At 47.0% G+C, this 20,582-nt stretch overlaps 1 protein-coding gene across 5 annotated transcripts in view; it reads right to left on the bottom strand.

Annotated features, from left to right (window-relative positions):
- Positions 1 to 830: 830 nt before the first annotated feature.
- Positions 831 to 20,582, bottom strand: part of si:dkey-172j4.3 (diacylglycerol kinase delta) — a 60,920-nt gene continuing 41,168 nt past the window's right edge. For all 5 annotated transcript variants that reach the window (XM_036548118.1, XM_036548120.1, XM_036548119.1 and 2 more), the window contains 23 exons: positions 20,260 to 20,366; positions 18,388 to 18,513; positions 17,623 to 17,725; positions 17,121 to 17,280; positions 16,540 to 16,648; positions 16,110 to 16,249; positions 15,383 to 15,467; positions 15,056 to 15,147; positions 14,239 to 14,338; positions 12,879 to 13,089; positions 12,545 to 12,643; positions 12,261 to 12,348; positions 11,530 to 11,637; positions 10,360 to 10,456; positions 9,846 to 9,953; positions 9,000 to 9,113; positions 8,588 to 8,722; positions 7,863 to 8,026; positions 7,317 to 7,431; positions 4,836 to 4,925; positions 4,202 to 4,318; positions 3,720 to 3,828; positions 831 to 2,819 (listed from right to left, as the gene is read on the bottom strand). In XM_036548118.1, coding sequence (XP_036404011.1) covers positions 2,767 to 2,819; positions 3,720 to 3,828; positions 4,202 to 4,318; positions 4,836 to 4,925; positions 7,317 to 7,431; positions 7,863 to 8,026; positions 8,588 to 8,722; positions 9,000 to 9,113; positions 9,846 to 9,953; positions 10,360 to 10,456; positions 11,530 to 11,637; positions 12,261 to 12,348; positions 12,545 to 12,643; positions 12,879 to 13,089; positions 14,239 to 14,338; positions 15,056 to 15,147; positions 15,383 to 15,467; positions 16,110 to 16,249; positions 16,540 to 16,648; positions 17,121 to 17,280; positions 17,623 to 17,725; positions 18,388 to 18,513; positions 20,260 to 20,366 — 2,630 coding nt within the window. In that variant the 3' untranslated portion in view covers positions 831 to 2,766. The remainder of the gene's footprint in view (positions 2,820 to 3,719; positions 3,829 to 4,201; positions 4,319 to 4,835; positions 4,926 to 7,316; positions 7,432 to 7,862; positions 8,027 to 8,587; positions 8,723 to 8,999; positions 9,114 to 9,845; positions 9,954 to 10,359; positions 10,457 to 11,529; positions 11,638 to 12,260; positions 12,349 to 12,544; positions 12,644 to 12,878; positions 13,090 to 14,238; positions 14,339 to 15,055; positions 15,148 to 15,382; positions 15,468 to 16,109; positions 16,250 to 16,539; positions 16,649 to 17,120; positions 17,281 to 17,622; positions 17,726 to 18,387; positions 18,514 to 20,259; positions 20,367 to 20,582) is intronic.

Raw genomic sequence — 20,582 nt, 5'->3', positions numbered from 1 at the left:
GAGGTAGAGCTCATTTCCCTGAAACGTAGTTCATATTTCTAGATTCACTTGGTTTGAGGTATGAAGGTATGAAATCCTGTGCGTCTGTACTAAATGCAACTGACAGAACACATTCAGCTCTCACAGGTATGTCATGTGGAAATAGTATCACAAGATGGCGCTGGTGGAGTTTGAGTCATATTTCAGGTATCTACTGTGGTTAAAATGGATAGGTGTGGATAACACAGCCAGGGATCTTTGATTGAATATGTACATGTATATGTACCTTAATGCTTGTATCAATGAAACAGCAGTCTCTCAAAACATGTAGTTGTTTGTCCACTTCGTGAAGCTAAACTGGAGAAATCGACATATGCTTATCAAACTGGTACACTAAACCAAGAAGATGGTGACTCTCTCTCATATCTGTTGCCATTTTCCAATGGGGGAGACCATGGTATGCAGCCATTTAAACAGCATTGTTGGCAGTTATCTGACCTTACTGAGCAACAAGTTCTGCTCACTGACAGCTCTTGACAGCTACCCATGGAACATATGAATTGCTTGCTGGATTAAAGACCCCGTTGGATTTCAAAGCACACACACAAAAACTTATGGTCACAATTTTACACACTTGAAAATATAGCCCATAAACCTGATCCTCTTACCTATATACTTTACTACAGTCATTACACTGTCATTTGCCTTTTGCTGGATTGAGTCTATTTTCAATTCTTACTGGCATTTTCCTAGCATTGTTAGTCATCCTGTGATCTCCTGTGAAATGCAAGATTGACAGCAATTGCTACACAAACACATACTCACACACAATTGAAACAGCAATGGCAACACTTTATTTTTGCTTCATGTTAATGTTAACACTCCATGGAATATGCTTTCAGTAGACATGTTAGCAGCCAAGAAGAGGAATGAGGACCTTCTCTGAAATGAGCCAGGGAATTCAGATGGTACAAAGTATAAATAAAATAGGTTTACAATGACTACACTATCAAACCCCAAAGGCGAATAATCACAAAAGATAAAATGAACAGTCATCTGTACCCTTTAAACACATTTTAAGAGAAGCTTTCTGACTCCGGGATGCCCCTAGTATGGTACAATGTATTGGCCCGTTGGGTTACTTAGACGGTCCAACTAGCATAGTTCTCCATATGTTTGTGTTTCTGTTCAATATGGACACAAACTCCACTCGTCACTGATTGGTCTGGAGGTGTCATATGGGGCGTCTCCACCAATCGGACCCAGGTGCGCATTGTGTGCGAAGAGAATAGAAACACTCCAGTACCTAGCAGTTGCCGTCTATGACAAGTCTGGACTTTCACAAAACGTCAATTTTCGAACGCATAGACCCTTAAGTTACTCCACAAACACAGCTTAAAATGAGGAATATTATCATTTAACACTTTAGAACAAACACGTGCCACGTCAAGCCCAGCTCTGAGAACATAAACTTCAGCTGTATTGCTGAATTTAATGGAATGTCTTCACTTGGAACATATTCGCACACACACAATCATCAGTACCTTTTTACAACAGTGTTGGGTTATGCTATGTCGCTTTGGCTCATGACCTGTTACATATAATTCTATTTTTGACATTCCCCAACCCCAACGTACTGTTTGTTGTTCACCGTACCTCCGAGTACATAGGCCCTTTGGGTTGCTAACCCAAAACGCTTTATTCAAAAAATAAATACTGGCACATTACATAAATATCATGTTATCGATGCTGCCTGTGAAATTCAAGTCCTTGGCAGCTATAGATGATTCTTCAAACCACCGCTGAACTAAAAAAAATAATCGAAACCTGAACAGGTAAACATCTGTGTTGTATTTCAACATTCATTCACTTAGACTATACATCCTACTTAATTTATTGGTTTTACAGGAACACGTGAGGTTGCTGTGACATTGTAAACGACTCCGAAAGTTTCACAACCCACACTTTTGAGTCCACTTCTTAGGTTTAAAGTGCAAGGCAATATAATCTCCTTTGAAATGTATGACACGCGTTCTTCTGACGACTGAAACTACTTGCGTTCAGTGCAAACTTGGCACAGACATATGTTATTTTTTAAAAAAAGCTCCGAAAAATCGCTCGGCTAATCGCACTAATTGTACAACAGCACAACTTGATTACTGAAAGGAAAAATCTCACGCTCAGCGGGTAAGGAAAGCATGCAGCACACACTGGCATAGTGGCGTCAATACATAACTGGCCGTTTTCACATGGACACAAGTCTACTTTAGCCACAGATGCATTCCTAAAGACACCTACTACTCCCTCCATGTAGGACCCCTAAGTACACAGAGAGAGGTTTTAGTTGTTCAAATAGGATTTTGTTGTTCGATGACAGTTTACCAGAAAAAAAACATCACTTGAAATAGTTCTTGAGGTTACAGCAGAGCAAGAGTTGGAAAAAAGTGAAACGAGGAAAGTAATAAATGGACGTTGACGTGTTCTAGCCCGGGAGAGTTCCAGGCCAAAGTTGAGTCGCTCAGAGACAGCGCTCGGAAGCCCAGCCAAGGACTCCTCCCCTCTTGCAAGCGGGCAGTTTTGATCGCGTAACACACCTTCGCAGGACCACAGACTAAACAAACGTAAGATTCGCAATGTTGATGCAACGCCCTCCGCAGTGCCGCCTTTCTGCCAGCCAGTGGGAGTGGGAGGGAGGCCGCGTCACTCCAGCCTGCCCCAGCAGATCCACTCCAACCAGGGGGAGACCACGCCTAACCCCCTGGCCTGGGGGCTCCGCTCACTTCTCACTTAATTCCCCACGGAATCCGCATCACATGATCCTCCTTTATAATCCCACGAACCTGAGGCAGACAAACAGTAGCACTCACACTTCTCTTCTTTTTCAAAAACTGATGGTTTCATTTATATTGATTATCACACTTTCTTGTTGAATATTGTATTTAAACTACTAATATTTAAATTCCTGGAAGTGCAAAACCCCCATAGTACAGATGGTTGGCTGGTTTAGCAGGACAGCAAAAGAATAACAGTGCACAACGTTAATAATAATAGAGAATGCGACACACATTATGGAGGACAAAAAAATGACATAAGAATAAATAAATAAATAAATAAATAAATGCAGAAATAAATAAATAAATACATAAATAAATGAAAAATAAATACATTTTGGTAATGAAAAAGGCTATTTCTGTATTTTTACATTTATTTATGTATTTATGCATTTCTACATTATTTATTTATTTATTTATGTATTTCTACATTTATTTATTTATTTATTTATGTATTTCTACATTTATTCATTTATTTATTTATACTTATGTCATCTTTTGTTCTCCATAACACACAGGCTTAACAAGATTGATGCTGGTTTGAATCCCAGACTGAGGACTTCTGCTGTGTGTTCAAAGATCACTGATCCAGGGCGCCCCTGGCAAATGCACATGAATGTTAGCACATGGTACTGGCCATTTTGAAAACTTGAAATTGTCCCCTTTTTGAAAAGGAAAAGGGACTGTAGCAAAGGCCGAGAGCAGTCACCCCACCTGGCCTTGAACCCGGGTCTACAGGGTACCAACCATGCCACTTTGACTGCGACGCCAAAGAGCCAGGCTCGTTAGCATGGCAGTCAGAGCGCATACTCAACCGTAGTGACGGCACTCCGTCACAGTTACACAAACACTGTACATATCTGACTATGACCCTGAGAGACAGCGCCCCCTGCTTGCGGGTGCCCTTACCTGACAGGGAGCTGTTAGACTTCTGCTTGTGCAGCTTCTCTCTCTCCTTTTTCACTTTGGGAATGATCTTCAGCTTGATGCTGCTCTTACTGCTGCTCCTGGGTATGTCCTGGAGAGAGAGAGAGGGAGACATGGAAGGTGACAGGAAGAGAAGGAAGGAGAGAAGGAGGGATGGGGGAGAGAGAGAGACATGTGAGCAGAGGCCACAACACAGCAGAATGCCCCTGATCCACATTTGTTAACCTACAACACTGTGGACACCCTCCGCCACCTTTCATATCTATACTGCTCAGGGCAACATAAATAAACCATTCTGAACAAAGTGCACACTCATGCAAGCACACACACACAGTAATGCATGAACACACACACATCTGCAAATATTAAATGCATACATGCATGCATACACACAGACATGCACACAGAGACACAAAGGTGAAACGCATACATATGAATACATACACACACAGACACAAACTGACCTCCTCGGTGCAGTGCATGATGGGACAGATCCAGTGGATGTCATCCAGTTTCTGCAGCTCAGCGCCCAGGGTGTTAAGAGTAGAGAGAAGTTCCTCCTCCTGGGGAGGGTCCAGCTGCTGCAGGAAGGAAACGCACATTTCAACACACTATACTCACACACACACGCGCACACACACTCATGCACTCATAAACACACACACACACATACACATACTGAACTCCATACTCAAGACACACACAAAGACTCACACACTAGACTATCACACATGCACGCACGTACATTAAACAAATTCACGGCCAGCAGGACCCCCCAACCAAGTGCGGATTTCATATTTGTGCCACAGAACCAGGCTCTTCATCACAATGTAAAATAGTATAAATATACGAGTAGCACTCCAGTTCTCTGGCACTTAGCTGGGGATGACAAAGCTGGCACAAGTGCTCTATCAGTGAGAAGTAGCGCTCATCTCAGCAGAAGTATCACCACCATGTGACACGTCTGTCCCCTTCAAACAAGGGAAACAGTGGGCAGACGGAAAGACGCAGAAAGAGAGAGAGTTAAAAAGAGGGGAGATGAGAGAGAGAGAGGGAGAGAGAGAGAGAGAGAGGGAGGGAGAGACATGAGAGACATACCAGCAGTTTCCCATCCAGGAGCATCCTGGTCTCCTGCTGCAGGACTTTGGAGCTGTTGACGATCTCCACGGCTGTGGTGCGACTGAGAAACTGTGGAAGACACATGAACACGCAGAAGGGTGACCTTTTAGTGTGCCATGTTGCGGTCATGTACGGTACATTCAGCTTCTGGAAAAAACCCAGTGCACTCTGTTTATGAGAATCACACCTCTCTGGGCCAATTCAATTCTTAAAAGCAAAAATTCTTTAAATTGGAAGGACAAAAGAAAGGATAAAATTGAGGTCTGTGTATTATCTAGTGTTTACCTAAGAAACATCCTTCTCTAAATTCATAAAACATGTAAACAGAACAGTAATTCTGTTTACATGTACACTACTTTAATAAGTCTTTATTAAAACAATACAGCACAGCTTGAATTAACTGTCACTGTGTAATGTAAGCTATAGTACCACAGTTCATTCCCTTAACTAAATTCTTTCAAAAATAGCTTGACTCACGTTATTTATTGTTGAGGGTGCCTATGAGATTTCATTCTTATTCTTCATCCTCTCTCTCAAGAAGATGGTGCTTTTCGTTTGATGACATTTTTTGTTGCCATGCTGACTGACATCAAAGCACTTAACAGTCTTAGCTGAATAACACAGCTTAGAAAAATGCATACTAAGTGTCAAGGTATTTAATTCCAGATACAAAATTAATGAAAATTAATCTTCAAAATTAAAATTCTTAATGTCTTCTTTTGCCCTTTATACCCCACTGCACTCAATAGAGTAACTTAATTCATTACTTACCCAAAAATGATTTTTCTAAGTGGAAAGTTTTTAAGTTTTAATCAGTGTAACTATAGCAATGTTTCTGCCCCTGTCTTTTTTTCACTATACGCAGTTGATTCTTATATCAGTAGTTCTTATAAACAGAGTGTACCAAAAACATGCACCATATAATATCAATCTAAATTAGAGGGAGCACATCATATCAACCACTATGAGACAGTCAACCACACCGAAGGGCTTACACACTGGAAACAATGCAGATTCACCCAAAAGACAAGGTGTAAGGTACAAGACAATACTAACATAATGAGAATACAGATAAGGCAACACAATGACATTGTTAAGCTTGGAGGCTGTTCAAATACAATACCTCCAAGCAACAAGCACTTTCAATTCTCCTCCTGTTTACAGTCTTTCCCATGAATTAAGACCTCATCTGCCAAGGTGAGTGACTGCTTCAGCATACAGCAGCAAATTATCTGCGCTTATTGTGCTATGTATTACTAAAAAAATCACGCATGAGTCAGAAAGCAATTACTTGCATACAAAGCAAACATATAATCCAACTTTGTCCAAGCAATGAAGCATGGGCCCCATCATGACAGCATCTATTTAAAATGTATTACACACACACACAAGGACGCATACGTGCACACCCACATACTACACACACACACACATATGTGCACACACACACGCACACACATACACGCACGCATGCACACACACACAAACACACACACATCTGTGCACACAAGCACACAAAGACATGCTTACACACACAGATATGCACACACATATACACATCCACATGCATACGCACACACACACCTGTGCAGACATTCAAACACCAACACATGCACATACACACATGCACACACTCACACACACACACACAGATATGCACATACACAAGATATGCAAACATATACACATCCACACACACACACACACACACACACACACACAGACACACACACACACACAGACACACACACACGTGCATCAGTTTCAGAGTCAGAGAGCTAAGACTCCTCCTCTCTGCAGGAGCGTGGGCTGCTGTGTTAGCCGCATGTTGTTTGAGCGGTGTTGTGTAAGGGGCTCCCGGAGCAGCGGTCTCTCATGCGCCCGCCCACCTCCCACACAGCCCCCCCGCCCGTCTCTCTGCGCCGCTCGCTGTGGAGTGCGCCATCCACACACCTCTCCACCACGTGGAGTGCCGCAGTGGTGTGCGGCCCTCGCGGCGAGGTGCCGTCCGCCGGTCCCGCCACTCCGAGCGCGAGGCCGCAGCTCGAGCAGGGCAGCGTGGGAGGGCGCCGGCAGCGGTGAGGAGGAGGGGCTGGGAGAGGGAGGCAGGCAGGTGCACGGTGCATGCACCTCACATGTGAGCGCTGTGCGTCTTCAGGCAGAGGCGTGGTGAAGCGGGGCGTGGAGGCATGGTCACGCACGCACGGTAACTTGGCAAACACGGGGCACAGCCAAAGATGGTCTGCGGTTTTGCATGGTAAAATCCACTGCTATTCAGGAACTTGGGAGATTACTTGTGCCATGTGTCTGCTTTTTCACTTCTTAGATAACAGTGATGAATTGCTCCCCTCATATACGCACACTGAGCAGGTCATAGAAAGGTCAGAGTGGCAATAGCTGGGCATGTTCAGTGTAGTTTAGGGTGGTTCTGGGTAATGTAGTCTTAACGGCAGCGCTCACCTCAGGGCTGGAGGGCTTGTTGGGGAAGGCCTCGCTGAGGACCAGCGCGCTGGCGTTGACGGCGTGGGCCAGCTCCTGCTCCACCACCTTGTGTGTCTTCGCGGCTTCCCTGATTCTGCACATGACAAGAGGAAACCGCCATTCAGGAAGGTGCCACCATACACACAGCAAAGTGCCACCGTACACGCATGGCGTACAGACAACATTAAAAACAGGCCAGGAATGACCATTAGATTACAATACATTCATTTGGCAGACGTTCTTATCCAGAGTGACTTCCAGCACAAAGATCTGCCAACTCAATGTCATGAAGCAAGGGCTCGTCCAGCATTTGAACCCTGGACATGTCGTACCCTAAGCGAGAATCAATACCTCTAGACACATTCCCATACCCCTACATCATCATACATTATCAAACACAGTTCTGCAGAGGAGAGCTTTATCGCAGGACTTTTGGAGCTCGTCGTCTGTCTAAGTGAAGCTACACCCGAGCGGTGCTATAAGCATAAACACGCCCCTCTGGTCCGGGCCTGTGGGCTGACGCACCTGTTGATGAGGGCGTCGGCCACCAGGCCCAACTGCTGCACCTGGGCACACTCCTCCTCCGTCAGGTACTCCATGGACTGCTGGGAGTTGAGGCGCGGGCGCGCCGTGCGGTAGCTGTCACACTTGCGCTTGTCCTCCCAGGACTTCAGCGTGCTCTCGAAGGCCTGCGGAAGCAACAGAGGGAGCGCGTGATGGTCGGTCATGTGACACCGGGCTGGGAGGGCGGGGAGGAGGCGAAAGACGGATGTGGCGAGAGGGGATGTAAGACCATTACAGTGTGCTAAACACAGTTTTAATGGGTACGCCAGGACAATGTGCGGTGCATACACAAACTAATCCCCGCAATGTTGTAGCAGCGTTCATACAGCATTGTCAGAATCTTAAGTGCTGATTGAGTCGGGGTCAATTCCATTTCAGTTCAGTCAGCTGTGCGTATGAATTCTATTGAAATTCAATTCATGAGCTGACAAATCTTCACAGAAAATGATAGATGATTTTCAGTGCATGAAATGAATTTCATTCTCTAATTAACTGAACTTAAATTGAGTTGACACTAACTCTGGTGCTGACAGGCTCAATCAATTTTTCAGTCAGAAATTGGGAATTCTACACCTTCTTTCACATGTGTCCCCTTTCCTGTCCCCCTGCTCTCAGCCTCACCCCGTCCTCTTGTTCGGCCCAAACTCCACCCCTGACCCCGCCCTCGCGATCCGTGCCGCACTCACCCGATCTCTGGTGAGCATCTGTGCCCGGTTCTTGTGGACGATCTTGACGATTCCGGGAGGCTGGATCCAGGCCTCTCCGTCCACCTGAACGGGTACACCCTCCTCGCCCAGAATGGTGATCTTCACCTGCCGACACTGCGGGAGTGCACACATTAGACAGGGTTAGAGGATGATGGCATAGCCCAGCAAGGTTGGAGAGTGTGTGTGTATGAATATGTGTGTTTGAGAGTTTGTCTGGGTGTGTGTGTTGTGTGTATGTGCACATGCAAGTGTCTGTATGTGTCTGTATGTGTGTGTGTGTGTGTGTGTGTGTGTGTCTGTGTGTGTGTGTGTGTGTGTGTGTGTATGTGTGTGTGTGTGTGTGTCTGTATGTGTGTGTGTGTGTGTGTCTGTGTGCGCATGCGCTGCTGACCTGAGCAATGCGGTGGTGCTGCAGGTTGATGACTCGAGACACGGCCATCTGCATGCTTCCAAACACCGCAACCACCTCCAGCTTCTTATCATCGAAGGACGGGGCTCCAAAATTCTGCAGGAACACAACACACACTAACACATTACCCCCCCCAGCAATCCCTCAAACGCTCACACCGAACTCACCGAGAGTGCCACACTTAAAAGACCTGTGTGACCTCACATTCTACAAGCACGGAATGGAGGTGGAAGCTTGAACAGCTTGCATTATGTCCTTTCTTTCTAAGAATAGGTTTATGGGTGTGCATGGGCGGTGTGTAGGAGTGTCCAACACTCTCATTTCTCCTCTGGCACTAGTAGGTGTGGGTTTCTCTAAGCTGGCTCAATACTCCAACCCCTGAAGCCATGATGACATAACTCTAAGCTCATGAATACAGGGAAATGATATCCGCACTCTTGATGTTTTCCCTAAATGTGCTGGATTATTGATTCGTCAGTCTGAGGGAGACCAGCATGGCCAGATGGATCATATGTCAGCTATGTAAGTCGCTCAGGATAAGAGCCCCTGCTAAGCAAAGAAATAACATATTGACTTCATTTTTGCCACGCACCATTGACTGTGCTGGCTGTGTGTAAAACTAGCCTGAACGTTACTCCACATGTTAACAATATCACATTTTGTTTATAGTGCATATGCTTAATAGTCCAGATGACAAAAACATTTCATTAAAAGGTCTACCCCGCTTCAAAACACTCTTCGAATTGAATGGAAAATGCTGATTTGTTAGATCCAAATTATTTCAGAGATGCATACTCAGACTGTTGTAAGGGGATCATGGGTACTCACGTTATCCTCCTTGGTCCCTCCCCAGAAGTTGATCCCGCCGGCGTAGCTGGGGATGTTGAGCACCGCCAGGCCCTGGAGGCTGGGCAGAGACATGGGCACGCCGTCGCACTGCGGGCACAAAGTGGGCAACGGGGGGACACCAGGGGCATGTCACTCAGGTGGCACAATGACAATGGCCATTCTATAGGGGCGACTGTCTAAACTTAGGGGGCGCTGCCCATACGTACAAGGTTAAAACATGCTAACAGCTAACAGGACAGAGGGAGCTGCAATTTTCATCCCACTGGGCTTTTTTTCACCTCAGACAAACCACTTCCCTCTTATAAGGCCTGATTAGAACTCACGCGGCTTCACGTTTCACCGAACGTGAAAAAAACCTCAGTGCTCTGGGGCCATAGGTCTCAGAAACAGGACAGCGTCGAGCGGGGGCCACGGTAGGGGGCGTTCCTGTTGAACAGATCGGACGCGACGCGCGGTGAACACACTGCAGCGAGCGCACGCGTTGGGCCCTCACCTCCAGCTGCACCCGCTGCTCCAGGTTCTTGTAGGTCTTCTGCACCAGCTCCTTGGTCCCCAGCACTCCATACCACATCATGTTCTTCGTGCGGCTGCTGCAGAACAAGCGCGAGCGAGCAGTCAGCGCTGACAATGAGCCGAGATCGGCGTCTCCAGGGGCGACGCGACTGTGACATCACCGACGGAGAATGGCTGGCAAAGAGGAGCGCCTTCCCACAACCAGTAATGGGCAACAAGGCCGCACTATTACGAACAATAGACTTCAATATTAATAATTATTGATAATAATGCACGATTTTTACCTCTCAAAAGGGGCTGCGTTGTGAATGGAGCTGACAAGACAAGGTTGAGTTTCTTCCCTTTGCTGCTTCCCTTTATCTCCCTCCCTCACTTGTCGCTATTCTCTTTTTAAAAAACGACTACCATTAAAATACAATTGGGCTGTTAACATGCCCTTATTATAAAGCCACCCTCACTGAATCACCAGCTTTATCCTCAGTCCTGCCATTTATCCGTAAGACTGTATGTACAGCACAATAAATTGAAGAAACATAATTCCAGCAGAGTATTGATCGCATTGATTGTATTTAGCCATAGGGGTCCTTTGCAGGAGGACATTATTTCGCTGTTGCTGCTGGTTAGCAAGAGCATTATTTCAGCTAACGTATCCATAGCTAGGCGCTGGGAGGTCATCCATCTCACAGGCTTGAAACACTCCTGCACTTTGCATTCATCACAGACAGCTAAGAAAGCAGGGTGTCAGTGAGACTGATATATGGAGGTTTTAGACGCAGATCCAAGGTTTTAAACAGGGAAGATTAAGGACAGCAGCCTAACTGACACTTATTAGAGTTTTACCACTTACTTTACCAAATAAAGTACAAGAAACTCTAAAATAGGACACCTCAGCAGTGATCCAACCTCACATATTGACCTAAGATGCAAGCTTTGTGACACATTATTGGCAGACCCAATACTGGCAATGATTCTGTACATAACCTAACAACGTAACAGTTTCCCTCTACCCTAACAGCAAAAACTGGGAGCTTTGCTTTCCAGAGGACACCTCCTGCTACATGGCGGTAAAGACGATGCACACACAGTGTCTCTTCCGGCCCTGCTGTGTATACCCAGGCCACAAGAAGTCCTGGCTGCAGACAGGAAGTACCTGCATTTCTTAGGGTGTTCGTCCCTCTTGTTGTTGAACTCCAGGGAGATCTTGGCATCCAGACCGATCCCAAAGTAGTTGTTCATGACACATTTCTCGGTGCATTGTCTGAAGACAGAGAAAACGTGAAGTTTGATAATGATAATGGGATGTCAAAAGGGGGAGAAACTTGAGCTACCCAGAGCTGTCATTCACAGACTCAGCTGAGCCAATCAAAATGCTTCGGTCTCTGCAGTAAACCACTGTGACTGCAGTGAGTGCACCACAGCTCCACCCATTTTGTGAAGGCTTCAATTGGCCTATTCCCATTACTACAACACTGTTCGGCATGGCTCAGTTCTTATAAGTTGTTGATTCTCATATGTAATTGTTTGTTGCAAAAAAAGAGTTCTAAACATTATTACATTACGTTATTGTCATTAGGCAGACAGTCTTATCCAGTGCAACATACACAGTGTATCTAATAAACTGGCATTAAAAGCTGCATAACCATAAACGCATAATTCATAAAAATTGTGAACGATTATTTTCCCCGTCATTCTTCCTCAAATGGAGAGCGCTACAGATGTACTTTATCATGCGGGTTGACATTTTGTGTGAGACTTTTGCTCTGCAGGTCCGTCTGTGGTGTGTGAGTATCACCTGCGTAACATAAGCACACCACACGGCCGTGGCTGTGGAGAAAACAGCGTGTGTGTTCTGTGTTTCATTACATGTTGAACTTCACTTACATGGAGTCCTCGCTGAAAAGCATGGAGCTGAAGCTCTCCGATTTCTCCAGAACGATGGAGGAGGAGGTCGGGCTCATGGTCCCGCGGCCTGCGCGTTGGAGAAGGAAGAGGGAATTATGGGTAAAACGTAATTAGAATCTTTCCAATCAGGGGATCATGTTTTTCCCCAGCTGCAAAAAAAGATGGAAAACGAGAAAAAGACTTTTAACTACTATAACCCTCATGTGTGTCTTTTGATCAGAAAGGCTGAGGCAAATGCAAGTGTCACAGCCGCCGTCACTCACGTGGGTCTACCTCCTTCAGCTCCTCGCTGTTCTCCCTCTTTATGGAGGAGGAGGAGGGCATCCGCTGCACCTGGGCGTGCCTGTTCTGCTCGTCTATCACTGAGAGGTGCCGAGACAGAGAGAGCGGGGGGGGTTAACAGCTGGTGACAGGACTGTGGGGTTGGAAAGAGTGGTGGCTGAAGAGATGGGGAGAGGGCAGAGGGGCATGCGGAAAAGGGCAGGGGAAAAAAACTGACCAAACAATGCCAAAGGGAGAGAGAATTGGGGAGGGGGGGTGAAACATAGCGGTGTGTGGCTCTCCCGGTCCGGCGGCCGCAGGGACGCATCGTAGTACCTTTCTCAGCCTGCTCGATGATCTGCCGCAGGGCCTTCTTCAGGCTGTTGGCCCTCAGCATCAGCTGCTCCTTGGACCTGAAGGCCCGGGGGATTTCGGGCGCGTCCGAGTCGCCGGGGGACGGCAGGGGCCCCACGGGCACCAGCTGAGCGTCGCTCTCCTCGCTCAGAGCCTTGACCAGGGAGTCCAGTTTGTCGTTCAGCATGGCACACTGCAGGTGCAAAGCATCGACGACTACGTTACCATGCGCACGGTATCCTGGGAAACGGTCCTTACCCTGGGTATGCTCATATCCCCCCCCCACCCCACGTGGTGGAACAAGCTCTCCACAACAGTAAGAACCGCTGCATTACTAACCATCTTCAACCACTGACTAAAAAAAAAACTCATCTGAAAACTTCAAACTGCATCTCAGTTCATCTAACACCAAAGTCTGAACATTCATACTATGTTCTCAAATAAAATTGCTATATCCTCAAACTTCCACCTGGTATGGCACTTAACAGAATACGATATGTTATGCAATGACTCCTACTATTGGACTGCCACACTTACGATTCAGTATCGCCTCAGCTCATAGTCTAACCTTTTTACATGAACTTTTGTACGTCACTCTGGTAAGAGCTTCTGTTAAATTAATAAATGTAAATGCATATATTTCCTTTAAGCTGTTTTCAGGCACCATAAAATATGACCACCGCTAATATTCTTTCATAAATGGTAATTACAGTTTCCTCAATAAGCCCCGTAAAGAACAGGCATGATTTTTTCCCCCACTAATTATCTTATTTGGGAGAATGGCTTAGATGATGCCTGCATTTGCATCATAAAGTGTTTGTGTGACTGATGTGATGGTTGGAACACTTGAGTGTTCTGTCTGACATTGGAATATGGAGGTGCATGTAAACGAACTCGCTATTAGACACACATAAGTGTGCCTAATTGACTCATAAAGCTGAGTGTGTCTGCAACTGTGGAAAAACTGAACATTCAATTACTACATAAAATCACAAACCCCCATACCCACATAAATATATACATATTGCAGACAGTCCATTACGCACAGTATGAATACGATATCACACGTTGTAACACAATGACTATAAATACCCTTTAAATACACGTTTATAAATGAATACACTAACTCATAGTCAGAATGGCACACTTCATGTGTTAGAAAATGGGAACAGTTCAAACCCCATCGATTTGAGTGATCGCAGTGCTCTCTGCCCACAGCACTCCTGCCCACCTGCACCCAGTCAGTTCGTTACACAATTCGTTACACAACTCGTTACACAACCGGTGTGTTCTCTCGCAGGCCGGAGGTGCGCGTACGGCGGCGTGCGTTACGCCGGCTCACCTTCTTGGCCATGGCGTCCGCCTCCTCCCTGTTCTCCGCCGCCCTCTCATACGCTTTCCCCACCTCTGACACGAAGTCGTTCACCGTCCCGCACAGGAACCTGAGAGAGGAGGGGGACGGAATATATATATTGATAATATATTTATTATCATAAATATATTATCAATATATATATATTTTGTACAGGACATCTCTTCTAACCAGTCTTCTCCTGCCCATTTGCAGCCATTTACCAGCCTGGTTCAAGGCCCATCATCTCAGGATGTTCAAGGACAAGCTGAGCTCGTTTGCTCAGAGAAGTTCAGTGCGGGGTTTGTCCAAGCTGTTAACAGGAGCCACAAGGAACCTGTCTATAATTCGTTTAATGGCTCGGTAGAGTACTTTCAGTCTAACAATTTCAGTCTGAGATTTGTGCCTACCTTTGCCGAGAGACCTGAGAGCAAATGACAGGTTTTAGTTACATGTATATTTTGAGTGACGGCAGTGAGGTAGAGCACTGATCATTTTCAGAGGCCAACAGGGACCCTCTCTAAGTACAAAAGGCCTTTAATCCCTTATTAGTAAGACTGCCAGGATGTCTGGTAAAAAAGTGTCAGTAAAAGTCCATTTTCAAAAGTCCAATTTCAACAGAATAAAAAAAAACGCCATCAATAATGCCACCATGCTGCATTACATCAAGAGTTACCATGGTGAAATAATGCTCTGAACCTTTTGATGTTCTATTTTGTTAACAGCCAATGAGATGTGTGCTCTGCGGGTCGCCGGGTTTTGAACCCATGATGCCAAATCTGCATGTGCAGTGCGTATGCACACTCACTTAGTGGAAGAGATGACGTCACTGTGCTTGTCTGAGTCCAGGATCTTGGTCAGGTGGGATGCCACGGAGTCAGCATACACACTCATCTGGACCTGGGTGGAGCAAACCCACATGATATCAGCCAATCAGAGACATAAGGCTGTGTGTGTCTGTTCACCTCCTTCTATTCGTTTCACAGCAGCGGACTAATACATACACCTGATCTACAGCTGTATTGCTGTGGGCACTTGGTGAGAGTGATCCACGGTTCAGGGCTCGCAGCATGAATAGTCTGCAGTTTCAGGAGTTGCTGTTCTGTTAAGAGGAACTCCGATGCCAGGACTCTACCTGCAAGGAGGAGTCAAGAGTCTCGTCTTCCTTCACAGCAGGCGGGGACTGCTTGGTGGGGACTTCATATGTCATCACACTCCATCTGAGACGCACCACACCCATGCACACACACACACACACAAACAGGGGAAGAGGCATTCAACAACAGCCAGCCACAAGACAAGACAAAAAACTCAGACACAGAGAAGCAAAGCAGTCCAGAACGTGCAGGACCTGCAAATGCTTCTTACACCTCCCGAATCTGTGCACTGCTCTGTCAGTGATCAGTTGCTACAGAGCTGAACAACTCAAAAGCGGACACAGCAGTTCTGACAGGTTTGAAAAGGGCATTTGTTACAGCAGAAAATGGCAGATCTATCTGTCAGAGCAGATAAAATGAGAAGCACCAACAGGAATGAGGAATGAACCGCCTGACCTAAAATAACCTACGGGTGCTATGAGAGGAAGACAGGCGGTGAGCAAATACCACAAGTGCCAGATGACAAAAAGATCATGAGCGAAATGACTGCTCAAGGAACACTCCTCTCCCAGACAGTGGAAAATCAAATAGGACTGCTATGAATGTGAATATGTCTCACTAGACAGTGTCTCATGTGTCACAATACAGCATAAGCTGCACTCACACCTCCCAATGCTGACTCCTGATAGGTGCATTCAGACCCTCCCCACCTGCCAATCAATTTAGCCAACCCTGTGGTGTTAGGCCCCTCCCACTCCCTGTCACCTGTCCAGCATCTTGGTGGTGGCCCTCTCCAACTTCTCAAGGATCTGAAGGAGCTGGGCATCATCGTCGCAGAGACCGCCCCAGCCCAACACCCGTGCCAGATCGTTCCCTGTGCCAAGGGGCAGAACCCCGAGCTGGCACTGATGACAGACAGACAGACAGGCAAGCCGATTAACAGCGTCCACAGCACATAACATCTATTATATACAGCAGGGTATATAATCTGCCTATACATCTGCCTCAGAGTGGTGGGTTTGACAATGCTGCTTGACTTTTGTGAAAGCATGCTAACTCTGTGGTGACTTTAATTGTTTGGGCTGTCTAAACAGATTATGGGGAGTGTATGATGTTAAGCTGTTTGTACTCGAAACCCCTCTCCCCCAGGGATGAATGATACTGATCCTGTCAGTGGAGCTCCTCGCTGCCTCACCTGCTTGTGCAGGCCCAGTTTGTCCAGCTCGGACAGCACCCAGCCCACGCTGCCGTCTCCGCCGCAAACCAGGATGCGGAAGGTCTCGAACTTCTGGAAGAGCCGCAGACTGCCAAGAGGAGTGGGGGGGGTGGGGGAATGGAGGAGAGACCCAGTGAGGCTCCAGCTCATTGCATTCATATTTAAACAACATCAGCAGTCAAACTAATTAAGGCACAGACAAAACAGCAGTGGATCGTCTGTGGAGACATACCAAACGGCTCTCAGAGAGGTGTGAAACACGGACAGACTGAAACCTTGCATCCCCCCCTCCCTCTCCTCTCTACCCCTGACTTCCCTAAATGACAAGCAGGAAATCAATTCTGCCATCTCAAAAGAGACCCCTCCTATTGGCAGAGACAGTAACGGAATGCGCTTCTATTGGTGGCTGTGCAGTGCCAGCATTCCTCTGTTGAAACGGAGCGTGAAAAGGCCGCTCTTCGGGGAAACGGCACTGGGGCGGAGGCGGGGAGCGAAGTCTCCAGGTTAAAACGGTGAGGGCGGGAAACAGTGCCCTCTGGCCCCGCCCTCTCTGGACTCACCCCAGCTGCGGGCCTCCGTTCATCAGGTCGAACACCTGGGCCGGGTTCAGCAGCTGCTTGAACCGGCGCAGGAACTTCACGCCCTGGTTGTCCCCGCTCTTGGAGTTGACCAGAACCAGCAGCGGGCTAGAGCAGGAAGGGCTGGTGGCCTTCCAGAACCCTGAGGAAAAGGCCCAGCATGGGTTAAGCAAAGCATGTTTATTCTGCACTGCGATACTAATAAGGAAGTATGAACATGACAGAAGTACTATAACTAATATACTGTACTGTACTATTCAGTACTAATATACTCAAATTTTGAGGTTTAACAAAATGTTGATAAGGACAATCATGTCAATGACTGTAACTTTGTGTGACCTACCACAATAATAGTTTGACATTGTTGTTTCTGATTTAAGAGGTATGGTAAAGCTACACTTTTTTCTCCAGGCTTGTTTACTTGGCAACTGCAGTGCTGATGGTAGAAGAGGAACAGGTACGGTGTTGCCGTGGTGATGCTCACCATCGGATTCGATGCTGTTGAGCGCAGTAGGTGGGATGATGGACACCTTACATGGGCCCAATGGACAGATCTTCCCCATGTGCTCCTTACAGCTGCTATGGACCTACAGACACACACACACACACACACACACACACACGTACGGAAGCATCATTTTCTGTGTCTTTATATCCTTGAAACAATAAAACAAGTTTTTTTAAAATCCTGGCATTCCCAGATTGGAAAATCCCAGCATCCCCTCTCCGCTGTTCATTTTGTCTCTTTTTCCTGGACATGTTCCATGTGAATGACAGGGCTGAGCAGCCTGAAGCTTACTGACCCCCATTCCAACCCCCCCCGGCAGAGTCACCGGTTCAAGGTGCTGCCATGTGAGTCAGCTGACCCCCATGTTCACTCCCATCTGTCCTTGCTTCTGAGGCGGTGTCAAACGGGCGTGTGCACCCCCTCTCCACAAAGCTGCCCAGTCTTACTGAACCAGCTGCTCACAGGGGAACATGGCCACAGTGTTCAGAGGAAGGGAGAGAGACAGAGTGACAGAAGGAGAGAAAGAGAGACAGAGCGAGGGAGAGAAGGAGAAAGAGAGAGACAGAGCGAGACAGACTGAGAGACAGAGACAGAGAGGGAGAGAAACAGAGTGACAAAAGCAGAGAGAAAGAGAGACAGAGCGAGGGAGAGAAGGAGAAAGAGGGAGACAAAGTGAGAGGGAGAGAGGGAGAGAAAGAAACAGAGGGAGCGTGAGAGAAAGAGAGGGAGAGGGAGACTCACAATGGCCTTGCACCACAGACACCGCCAGTCCTGTAGTCGCCTCACGCTGCCGCAGTTGCGATCGCACACCACGCACTTGGCGCTCACCGGCAGGTTCCCCTCCAGCCACTGGTGAGGCATGGACACCTGCAAACACACACACACACACACACAGCGTTAACAACACACGTAACACCTGCACAAGCACCTGTGCAGCTGAGCAGACGGAACCGCCCGAGGCTAGGAGGAGACATTAATCTGACATTATAGATGACTTTTACAACTGCAGTTTACGCCCAGGGCCTTCAGGGTAGAAGTGTGCCATTCCTGAAACAAGGGGGCCTGCAAACCTACAGCAGGCAGACCACCCATGTCTGCTGAAAGAGCACTACAGTGGCCTGTTTTCTCAAATACTGTCAGTCTGTCACCTTATGTAAATGAAGAAATGAAATAAATGAATAAATATGTAAAAAATCATCCCCAGAGACAGTGTTTGGTTATACCAGATAGAAACCCAGTCTGAATGATGGATGGTTGGCAGGTCCCATCAAACACTGTTCCAGGGTTTCATGTATTTCCAGACAATACTCTCTGGTGCCCTTGACAGCAAGGACGGCCGTCTCCAGAGAGCCAGAGAGCCCTGCAGGCCTTGGGGAGTGAAATAGCCCATCTCAGTTAATGTAAGCGGTACAGGACACACAATTAGGCTGGTGGCAATCGAGAGACTGAAGGAGAAACAAAGAGGGCTTCTCAGGAGGCCTTGTGAGCCTGACAAGCACCGCATCTAATGAAGGTCGTCTGGGAGAGAGGAGCACAGGAGTAACGTCACGGAGTCAGGCAGCCTGTGGGGCCCTGCTGTTATCCCCGGAGCGAGGTACTTAACCTGCGCTGCTTCAGCGGTTCAAAGGGGTAATAAACATGTGAGCAGTATACAGTCTGCCGCTCTGGGTAAGAGGCCTGCACTACAGTCGGATAATGTAATGCAATGAGAGAGTGATGAGCTGGGCAGACGCACGGTGGAGTCAGAGCAGCGCTGTCAATCGCAGCCAAAGGCAGCATGGCTACTCTGCCACCCCGGCGGCAGTCTGGTCCAGTGTGATCATTAGAGTGCAGACTGCGTCCCCGGAGCCCGGGGCTCAGATAGGGCCCGCGGGAGCTGTGCTGGCCCCTAGGGCCTCATCAGAGCCTGCTCATTTCGGCTGAGGAGCAGCGGTGCCCTCCTCCCTCACTTCTGGTCTGTGTCTTACACTAACTGTGGCTGACCAGCCCCTCTTTGTTGCTGTATTTACCATCATTTGAACTATAACATACTGCCTGTTGTAATCTTGGAATTTCAGCTGATTGGGGGTAATTTTGATTAATAAAAGTATTAGTCTTCTAACCTCTGTTTGTGATTTCTTATTTGACCATTTTTAATGATGCGCGTAGCAGGATTTGAAGTTTTTCCGTAGTTCTTGCTTACCACTCGAAAACCATTGATACTTACGCTCAGTCAGTCTTAAGTATTGCACTATTCTGATGAGTCTGCAGTCCCTAGATGGTCCACCTAATATATATTCTATGATTTAAAATATAAAATGGCAGCGAGTTATATTAAATGTTGGTATGTTATCCTATGTCGTGGACTACGCAGTCTGATCATCTACAAGCCAAAGTGAACTGAGAATTCCTAGGTTGCTAATTAGATTTGGGAATTGGGGAACTAAAACATAGGTTAATATAAAATGGAGTCAGATTTTAGTCATCAGATATGCAGGTTTTAACACCATTACTCCCAAAGAGGCAACGCACGCACCTGCCTTCAGCGGCCACCACTTTCCTCATTGGTTGTGACTGGCTGTCCTACATTACAGAACCGATATCCCCGCCCCCCCCCCCCCGGCCTCTGCTTACCCCATCCTCGTCCTCGATGATGTCATTTCCGATGGATGCCAGCGTGGTCCACTTGCAGTTGTTGGTGGATCTCACAGCGCAGCGCTTATGGGCCTTGAACTTGCACACTGGTGACAGACAGGCAGACAGACAGATAGATCAACAGGGGGGGAGACAGGGGGTCACAAGCAAAGAGAAGACAGAGATCAGAATAGGAACACAGGCACACAGAAACTTCAAGCTCACTGCTAGGGATAATAGCAGGTAGAGTGTCAATAAGGTTACTCTTCATATGGGAGCTGTGTGGCTTAGCAGTAAGGAGCAATAAGGCTTGTGACCTAAAT

This window comes from Megalops cyprinoides, chromosome 16 (assembly GCF_013368585.1).
Source record: "Megalops cyprinoides isolate fMegCyp1 chromosome 16, fMegCyp1.pri, whole genome shotgun sequence".
Lineage (NCBI taxonomy): Eukaryota > Metazoa > Chordata > Actinopteri > Elopiformes > Megalopidae > Megalops > Megalops cyprinoides.
This window is presented reverse-complemented; position numbering and strand designations above follow the sequence as displayed.